The sequence below is a fragment of the Pristis pectinata genome, chromosome 6, assembly GCF_009764475.1.
Source record: "Pristis pectinata isolate sPriPec2 chromosome 6, sPriPec2.1.pri, whole genome shotgun sequence".
Taxonomy (NCBI): Eukaryota; Metazoa; Chordata; class Chondrichthyes; order Rhinopristiformes; family Pristidae; genus Pristis; species Pristis pectinata.
In genome coordinates this window covers 52,488,834-52,499,202 of record NC_067410.1, presented here as the reverse complement: position 1 = coordinate 52,499,202, position 10,369 = coordinate 52,488,834, and the positions used below count along the sequence as shown (strand labels likewise).

Below are 10,369 nucleotides of genomic sequence, written 5' to 3'. Positions count from 1 at the left end.
GCTACCAAATTTGAGGAATACTTGGGACGCCTTATCCAGAAGAAATGTGCACTAATTCATTTTGCAGAAATTTGAGACATTATGGAAAGTTCATTAATTATTTTGTGAATTTTAATTGTTGCTAGAACTTTGAGGCTGATCTACACAAAAATGCACTTGCATTCACCCTCTTTCCATTTTACTGGTCTTTAAACAGGCATTGCCACTCAACTATGCAACTCTTTCCAATCACTTTTTTCCCCAGTTAGCTTCTTAATTAAAATAAGATGGCTTGATATACTTTGGTTGTATTTTAAAATAAACTCAGTTTATTTTCTATTATTACTCACCCAAAATAGGCAAATTATGTCTTGTTAGGCCAGTGTACAGGGAATTAAAGTGTCAGCTGTGTGTGTGAAACTAGAGTCACATCTAGGTCATACAAGACAGGGACAGCATTCCTCCTTCACTAAAGGGCATTGATGAACCAGCTGATGTTTAATGACAAATCGACAATATCCAAGATTTTAATGACAAAAGTATTTACTAATATTATCTTTATTATTTTACCAATAAGCAGCTTTTCCCTCCATATAAAACAATAACTGAATTGAAACTCCCAAACTGGTGGGATTTGAACTTGCATTCTTAGTCCAAAAACATTCTCCACTGTACCCTATCCCATGACTTGTGAGCACAACAAAAAGAAAAAAAAACTTGATTTACCAATTCAGCTGAAACAAGCGCTTTGAGGGGTATGAACAGTGAACACGAGACTGCAAAGTTTATTGGACTGACCTGCGTGATGATGATACACAGGGATAAATAAAAAGAAACCTACAATTTGTTAAGTGAAATCCAGTAGGAAAGAGCAGTTCTTTTTCCCCCATAGACACTGCTCTGATAAAAAGCACAACATTAAGAAAATGACAATTCATCTGCAGAAAATGGAAATAAAACATTAAATCACTTAGATGAAACTAATACTGGTTCTTTAAGAATCTTACATTAAAGTATCTTGCACATTTAAATGTATTAAAAATGATAGCTACTTTCTACTAGCTAATTTGCCAAAATGATTATCAAATGTAGACACAATTAGAATGCTGGTGGTACAGCATAGGGATGCAAAGATATGACAGTGCACACTTACATTATAGAAAGTACTGGACTGGAAAAGGAAGAGGTGGCTTTGTCAACACTTAAATGGGACTCTGGAAAAGGAATACAATTTTTTGTACTGATCTTAACCCATTTTACAGAGATCTGTCTCTTTTTCATATCACAGAAGTTTTATGGAAATTTATCCAATTGTTTGCTACTCAAATCTGTCCTGGTTGAAGCATTTGGTTTGGACACAAGATCCTGACCCATTTCAATATGAGATGTGAGTTTTTTTTTATATATACATATGACAAAAATAAGGAACTTTATCTTATTAAAAAAAACCCATGTCAAGAGGCTTGGAAAGTTGTTTTCAGAAAATTTTACAACCCTTTTTACAATTAGAGGATTCAGCACACCATACACCCAAGTCAGTCTAACTCCAAGTATACATATAACAATTACCTTTATAGTATTACGCAAAAATTTCAGAACCGGCACCAATAATTTGCTAGCCCTTTTATTAGGCAATCTTCAAACCTATCCAATGGTGAGGTGCTAAGGGCGAGGCACAATTTTGCTCCCCAGGAAAAATCTGCAACCAATTTAAAACAATTTTTACTGAGGAACATACTGTTAACAATAACAGAAGAGCCAAAATGATGGCAGGAAAGGAAACTCAATAAGCAGATAAGGGGCATTAAGGGGAAACAAGCTACCTGACATGATCAAACTACATGTTTACTATTACAGTCAAATGTAACCTGGAATGTTACTAATCTTGCAGACACATGATAGCAGGAAGGTGTGAAAATAAAATTGCAAAAGGTGAATCCAGTCCAATGAATGTGACGAGCTCAAATCCAATAAAAGATCTCCAGAGATGGAAAACTAGTGCCATGGGATTCCCATCCTTTTTTCCATAGGTAGCAAGGTGTCACAAACTAGGGGATACACTTCTTTTGGCACAAAGACAACTTGGGACCAAAGCTGTGGTTTTGCTCTGTCCCTTTTGATCTCAATGACAGCATAGCTTCTTTTCCCCCTCCCTTCCTCTCCTAACCCTCCACCTACCATTGCAATTATACCATTTAGTATCTGTTCTTTCTAATCAGAAAAGGACACTTCAAAATAAAACTGTAAATTAATGAATTTTCAGAACTAACATAAAGATTGTATCTTATTCATCACCAGTTCAAATGCCACCTCTAATTGTTTCAGTCACCAGCTAGAGTTAAAAAACATCAAATCCTGCTGAAGCTTGGCTAGGAACACCACAGCTGCACAGGCATTTATTGTCTCTTTACTGACAAATTTATTTTCCATACAGATCGTAAGTGCTGGAGTTAAATAGTTTAAAGTACTGATGCATATCTGTGCAGCATTAAACCCTCTTTCACTTCCACCCAACCGGACAAGTCATTCATTAAAGGTCTTCTAAGATCCCGATGAAAGACTTGGGAATGCATTGTGTTCTGCTGCTCCAGAATCATCTCCATCACTCCTGCTGGTCTCTGGAAGCAAAGGCATATCAGACAAATCATCTTTGTCGTCTTCATCCATACTGGGCCATGCTACTTGGTCTTCAACACGTTTCAGCCGTTCATTCAGAGCTTTCAATGCCAACTGTCTGAAATTAAACAAAAGAATCAGGATTATGCAAACTATATGAAGCAATTGAAAATTTTTTTAAATCCAATAAACTGGAACAAGGAAATTCAGATTCTTGAACAAAACAGTATTTTCTATTAAATGCTTCCCAATATATACACAGACAAATCTGATATTTATTAGTCACATATACATCGAAACACAGTGAAATGCGTCTTTTTGCGTTACTGAGAATGTGCTGGGGGCAGTCCGCATATGCTGCCATGCTTCCGGCACCAACATAGCATGCCCACAACTCCTAACCTGTACGTCTTTGGAATGTGGGAAGAAACCAGAGCACCCGGAGGAAACCCATGCAGACATGAGGAGAATGTACAAATTCCATACAGAGAGCAGCAGGAATTGATCACAGGTCACTGGCACTGTAATAGCATTACGCAAACTGCTACAATACCATGCCGCTGGCAAAAACAAAAAGTGCAATAAATCAGAAGTAATGCACTTCTGAAGCTAATGCACCCCAGATGGGACATGAACCCTCAATTCCTGACTTAGGAGGCTAGTGCCTTATTCCTTAATCCTAAACCAATCCAAGGAAGTCTAGACAAGAGAATCTGCAGATGCTGGAATCTGGAGCAACACACACAAGAAGTGCAGATAAGGCAGCATCTATAGAGAGAAATAAACAGTTTACGTTTCGGGTCAAGACCCTTCATCAGGTCTGGAAAGGAAGAGGGCAGAAGCCAGAATAAGGTTGTCAGGGGAGAGGGAGGAGCACACGCAGGCAGGAGAGAGGCAAGTCCAGGTGAGAGGGGAAGACGGAGATGTAAGAAGCTGAGAGGTGATAGGTGGAAGAGGCAAAGGGCTGAAGGAGAAGGAATCTGGTAAGAGAGGGCAGTAGACCATGGAATAAAGGGAAGGAGGTGGGGAACAGATGGGCAGGTCATGAGGGCAGTGGAAGGGGAAAGAGAAGGGGGGAGGGGGCCACAGGAATGAGGGAAGAGAAAGGAAGGTGGGGGAAGGGAGAAAAAGGGGGGAGCAGAGGGGAGGGGTTACTGGAAGAGAGCGAAATCGAGGTTGAAGCTGTCAGGTTGGAGACTACCAAGGCAGAATATGAGGTGTTGCTCCCCCAACCTACGTCTGGCCTCAACGTGGCAGTAGAGGAGGCTGTGGATAGACATGTTGGTATGGGAATGGGATATATAATTGAAGTGGCTGGCTTTTGAAGCAGACAGAGCGAAGGTGCTCGACGAAGTGGCCACCCAATCTGCATTGGGTCTCACTGATGTAGAGGCCGCCGCACCAAATGCAATAAATGACAACCTCTAAAAGGGCCAGGAGTTGGGCATTTGACACTTGCAGCTGCTCCACTGATCAATGAGATCACGGCTGATTTTTTTTTTAAACTGTAACCCACCCGGGGTTAAATATCATCCTCATGTTCATCCTATCAGCCCCACAAGAATTTTGCATATTCAAATAAATCACTCCTCGTTCTTCTACTTCATAGATCTGGTCAGCTAATCTCCTTCATTGACAGTCTCCCTATTCCAAGAATCAATCTGGTGAACCACTGCCAGCCCCTCCATTGCAAAAATTTCATTCTAGGTAGGTAAGCCAGACCTGTACACAATTGTACCTTTACACTTGTGTTCAAATTCTCTTGCAACAGAGACCAACATAACATTAGCCTTCCTAATTGCTTGTGGTATATGCATATTAAGTGATTTTTGTACAAGGACACCCAGATCCATTTGCCAATCTCCTAGCATTGAAAAAATACATTGATAGAAAAAAAATAGACAAGCAAAGTGGAGGACTTCAAATTTTTCTGTATTATATTCCATTTGCTACCACATGCACCTGGCCTGTCCATACCCCATACCCCTCAAAGCTGTCTGTATTCTTGGATACATTACTCTTGACCTGTTCATCCAAATCTTTGATACGGATTGTGGATAGTTGGGGCCCAGCATTGATCAATATGGCACCCCACTAGTTACAGCCTGAAAATGAACTAGTCTTATCTTCTCCATTAAGCAATTCTCAGTCTATGTCGGTTTGTTACCAAAATCCCTGCCAAGTGTTTTCAGCATTTTCTGTTCTATTACCCCAATCCCATTTGGTCTGCTTATTAACCTCATATGCCAACTGAATTCAACACCTTTAGTGCAACATGTTGAAAATCATTTTACATCAGATGGTCTATGCATGGAGAATGCAGACCTGTTAGTATCTAAAGTAACTTTCAGCAATAAGCTCAAAGTTTTTTATATTTCATTTCATGGAACACAGATGCCACTGTGTACTTAAAACCCAAAAATAATCTCTTTATAAAATGCATATACTTGTATTCAGGTGATGTTAAAGTGTGCCACACTTCTGATCGGAGAACTGATGGAAGAGTCTGATTTGCAACCCTGTCCTCAAATGACTGCTGCCCTTGTCATTTGAAGTAGGGACACTTGAAGGCTCAAGAAGTGCTGTTGAAGCCTCGGAGATGGTGCCATGCATCCTGTGAACAGTATATACTGCAGCTTCAATGGTCTGGAGGGTGGGTATGAGTGGATATTTAAGGTGAATGTGCTGCCAATCAAGCAAACCGGTTTACCCTGGATAGTGCTAAGCTTGAAACTATTGTTGTTACAGCTGCATCCAACTGGCAAATGGACAATATTTAATCACGTTCCTGACATGCCTTTGGAAGACAAACCTCTGGTGCAGAAAACTTGGACTTTCACCTGATTTTGCGGCAAAGATAGACATAGAAACACAGAAAACCTACAGCACAATTCACGCCCTTCAGCCCACAAAGCTGTGCCGAACGTGTCCCTACCTTAGAAATTACTAGGCATCCTCCATCGCTCCAAGGAGAAAAGGCCAAGTTCCCTCAACCTGTTTTCATAAGGCATGCTCCCCAATCCAGGCAGCATCCTTGTAAATCTCCTCTGCACCCTTTCTATGGCTTCCACATCCTTCCTGTAGTGAGATGACCAGAACTGAGCACAGTACTCCAAGTAGGGTCTGATCAGGGTCCTATATAACTGCAACAATACCTCTCGGCTCCTAAATTCAATTCCACAATTGATTAAGGACAATACACCATATGCCTTCTTAACCACAGTCAACCTGTGCCGCTGCTTTGAGCGTTCTATGGACTCAGACCCCAAGATCCCTCTGATCCTCCACACTGCCAAGAGTCCTACCATTAATACTATACTTTGCCATCATATTTGACCTACCAAAATGAACCACTTCACACTTATCTGGGTTGAACTCCATCTGCCACTTCTCAGCCCAGCTTTGCATCCTATCTATGCCCCGCTGTAACCTCTGACAGTCCTCCACACTATCCACAACATCTCCAACCTTTGTGTCATCCGCAAACTTACTAACCCATCCCTCCACCTCCTCATCCAGGTCGTTTATAAAAATCACAGAGTAAGGATCATAGAGGCCATAAAGAAATACAGCACAGAAAAAGGCTATTTGATCCACTGAGTCCATGCCAACCATCAATCACCCATTTTTACACTAATCAGGCAAGTTTGATTAATATGACCCCAGTATGTTGATAGTGGGAGGATTAAGTAATGGTAAAGTCACAGATTATACACAAAACACATGTGAAAAGATATGGAACAATGTAAAACTGAAAAAAAAGTACAAAGGCAAAAACTGGTACATTTCCTGGCAAGTGAGTGAGATAGAATAACATATGGAATAGAATGAATAATCAAAGTTTACAAAAAGGGGGTATAGAAATAAACATGCACAGGATAAGCTACACAAAATAATTTACAAGTTTTTTTTGTTAGGAAACAATGTAGTTCCTTGAAAATAGATAAATTACAATTCTTGAGATCATAAGTTATGATTCTTGGACCTTGAGATAATTAATGGGGAGGTCTTGGGGATAGTTTACATTACAGCAGAGGTGGTATTGGATGTCTTAAAACATATGAAGGTAGATAAATCTCCAGGGCCTGCTCAGGTATATCCAAGAACACTGTAGGAAACTAGAGAAGAAATTGCAGGAGTCCTGGCTGAGATATATGCATCATCATTAGAGATAGGTGAAGTGCCAGAAGACTAGAGGGTGGCTAATGTTGCACCTTTATTTAAGAAGGGCTGCAAAGAAAAACCTGGGAACTATAGACTGGTAAGCCTAACATAGGTAAGTTATTAGATGGGATTCTGAGAGATAAGATATACAAACATTTGGAAAGACGGGTTGATTAGGGATAGTCAGCATGGCTTTGTGCGTGGGAGATCATCTCACGAATTTGAGTTTTTTTTGAAGTAACCAAGAAGGTTGATGAGGGCAGTGGGGTAGATGTGGTCTATATGGACCTCAGTGAGGCTTTTGACAAGGTTCCACATGGTAGGCTTCTATAGAAAGTTAGAGCACATGGGATCCAGAGAGAGCTAGCTGATTGTATACAGAATTAGCTTGATGGTAGAAAGCAGGGGTGAAAGTGGAAGGTCATTTTTCAGACTGCAGGCTCATGACTAGGGGTGTTCTCCAGGGATAAGTGCTAGGCCCATTGTCGTTATCTGTATCAATGATTTGAATGAGCATGTACCAGGCATGGTTAGTAAGTTTGCAGATGACACTAAAATAGACACTGCCCTTGACAGTGAAGATGGTTATCAGGACTTAGAGGGATCTTGATCAGTTGGGTAAGTGGGCCAAGGAATGGCAAATTGAGTAATTCAGATAAGTGCATTTTGGGAAGACAAATGAGGATAGAACTTTCCCCGGTAGGGCCTTGGGAAGTGTTGTACAACAGAGGGACCAGGGAGTACAAGTAAATCATTCTCTGAAAGTGGCGTCACAGGTAGACAGGATGGTGCAGACCACTTTTGGCACATTGGCCTTCATTAGTCAGGGCATTGAGTACAGAAGTTATGACGTTATTTTGCAGTTGTACAAGACGTTGGTGAAGCCACATTTGGAGTATTGTGTTCAGTTTTGGTCACCCTGCTATAGGAGAGATGCCATTAAGCTGGAAAGAGTGCAGAGGAGACTTACGAGGATGTTGCCGGGACTGGAGGGAATGAGTTATGGAGAGAGGTGTATAAAATCAGGAGGAGAACTTTTTCCCAGGGTTGGGGAATCAAGAACTACAGAGTGTAGGTTTTAGATGAGAGGCGAGAGATTTAATGGGAATCTGAGGGGCAACCTTTTTCACCCAGAGTGTGGTCAGTATATGGAAGGTTGAGGCAGGTACATTAATGACATTTAAAAGGTACTTGGATAGGTACTTTGATAGGAAAGGTTTGGAGGGATATGGGCCAAATGGGACTAGCTTAGATGGGAATCTTGGTTGGCATGGACCAGTTGGGCCGAAGGGCCTGTTTCCTTACTGTATGACCACAATATTGAGAAGTAAAGAAAGCAGCAGACATGTTGAATGATTACACTTAGGACCACACTTAGTAGATTACACTACTTACAGAGGAAATGGATATTCTGAGAAACTAAAAATGGAATTAGACTTGCCAAAATGAATGAGAGCAAAATGACAGCAATGAGAAAGTGTGACACAAGTCTGGGACCAGATGGTTTCAATCCCAGGAATTTGAAGGGTATAGATAAGAACACTGTACGTGCCTAACTATAATGTCTAAAGTTCTCATGATTTAGGAACCATTCCTTGCAATTGTAACCTGCACAAGCCATTTGGCTAAAAGGCGAGAAGGAGAAGACTAGAGTTGTGGACCAGTTGATTGTCAACATCTGCAGCTCGGAAATTACTAGAAATATTTGGGATACAGGAACTGATTATATTGAAAGGAACATGAGTATCTTCGTACATAGGTCACTAATAGCTGGTGAAACAAGCAGTTGGAAACAAATGCTAGGTTAGCCTTTATTACAAAAGGATGGGTAAATTTCTTGCTGCAATTATATAGGGACTTGGTGTATCCTTACTGAACAAGAATACAGTTCCCTTAGAGGGAACATATTGACAATTTACTAGAATGGTTTCAGAGGGCGGCATGGTAGCATAGCGGTTAGCGTGACGCTATTACAGCGCCAGCGATCAGCGTTCAATTCCCTACGCTGTAAGGAGTTTGCACATTCTCCCGTGTCTGCATGGGTTTCCTCCAGCTGCTCCGGTTTCCTCCCACGTTCTCAAGATGTGCGGGTAGGTTAATATGGGTTTAAAATGGGCGGTGCAGACTCGTTGGGCCGGAAGGGCCTGTTACCACGCTGTAAATAAAATTTAAATTTAAGAAGGCAGATTGTCCACACAAATACAGAGCAGATTAGAAAGTATTCTCTATAGTTTAGAAAAATGAGAGGAGATCTCATTGAAACTTACACAATTCTTATTGGCTTGACAGGATGGACATCGGGAGGAGGATGTTTCCCCAAGCTGAGGAGTATAGAACCAGGGATCAGAGTCTCAAAATAAGGGGTAAACCGTTTGGGATTGAGATGAAGAAATTTCTTTACACGGGGGTGGTGAATCTTTGCATTCTCTTCCCTAGAGGGCTGTGACAGCTCAGTCACTGATTACAATCAGAACAAAAATCAGTACATTTCTAATACAGGAATCAAGGGATATGAAAAAGAGCAGGAAAATGGTAGAAACATAGAAAACCTACAGCACAATTCAGGCCCTTTGGCCCACAAAGCTGTGCTGAACATGTCCCTACCTTAGAGACCTATAGCCCTCTATTTTTCTTAGCTCCATGTACCTATCCAAGTCTCTTAAAAGACCCTCTCGTATCCGCCTCTACCGCCGTTGCCGGCAGCCCATTCCACGCACTTACCACTCTGGGTAAAAATCTTACCCCGACGTCTCCCTTATACCTACTCCCCAGCACCTTAAACCTGTGTCCTCTTGTGGCCACCATTTCCCCACCTGGGAAAAAGCCTCTGACTATCTACCTGATCAATGCCTCTCATCATCTTATTTACTTCTATCAGGTTCCCCCTCATCCTCCATCGCTCCAAGCAGAAAAGGCAGAGTTCCCTCAACCTGCTTTCATAAGGCATGCTCCCCAGTCCAGGCAGCATCCTTGTAAATCTCCTCTGCACCCTTTCTATGGCTTCCACATCCATCCTGTACTGAGGTGACCAGAACTGAGCACAGTACTCCATGTGGGGTCTGACCAGGGTCCTATATAGCTGCAGCATTACCTCTCAGCTCCTAAATTCAATTCCACGGTTGATTAAGGACAATACACCATATGCCTTCTTAACCACAGAGTCAACCTGTGCAGCTGCTTTGAGCGTCCTATGGACTTGGACCCCAAGATCTCTCTGATCCTCCACACTGCCAAGAGTCCTACCATTAATACTATACTCTGCCATCATATTTGACCTACCAAAATGAACCACTTCACACTTATCTGGGTTGAACTCCATCTGCCGCTTCTCAGCCCAGTTTTGCATCTTATCTATGTCCCGCTGTAACCTCTGACAGCCCTCCAAACTATCCACAACACCTCCAACCTTTGTGTCATCTGCAAACTTACTAACCCATCCATTCATTTCCTCATCCAGGTCGTTTATAAAAATCACAAAGATTAAGGGTCCCAGAACAGATCCCTGAGGTACACCACTGGTCACCAACCTCCATGCAGAATATGACCCATCAACAACCACTCTTTGCCTTCTGTGGGCCAGCCAGTTCTGGATCCACAATGCAATGTCCCC

The 10,369-nt window shown here is 41.7% G+C and overlaps 1 protein-coding gene across 1 annotated transcript in view; it reads right to left on the bottom strand.

The window, feature by feature from the left end:
* Positions 1 to 364: 364 nt before the first annotated feature.
* Positions 365 to 10,369, bottom strand: part of tmem115 (transmembrane protein 115) — a 29,364-nt gene continuing 19,359 nt past the window's right edge. The window contains exon 2 of the mRNA XM_052017805.1: positions 365 to 2,713. Within this exon, the coding sequence (XP_051873765.1) occupies positions 2,521 to 2,713 (193 nt within the window). The 3' untranslated portion in view covers positions 365 to 2,520. The remainder of the gene's footprint in view (positions 2,714 to 10,369) is intronic.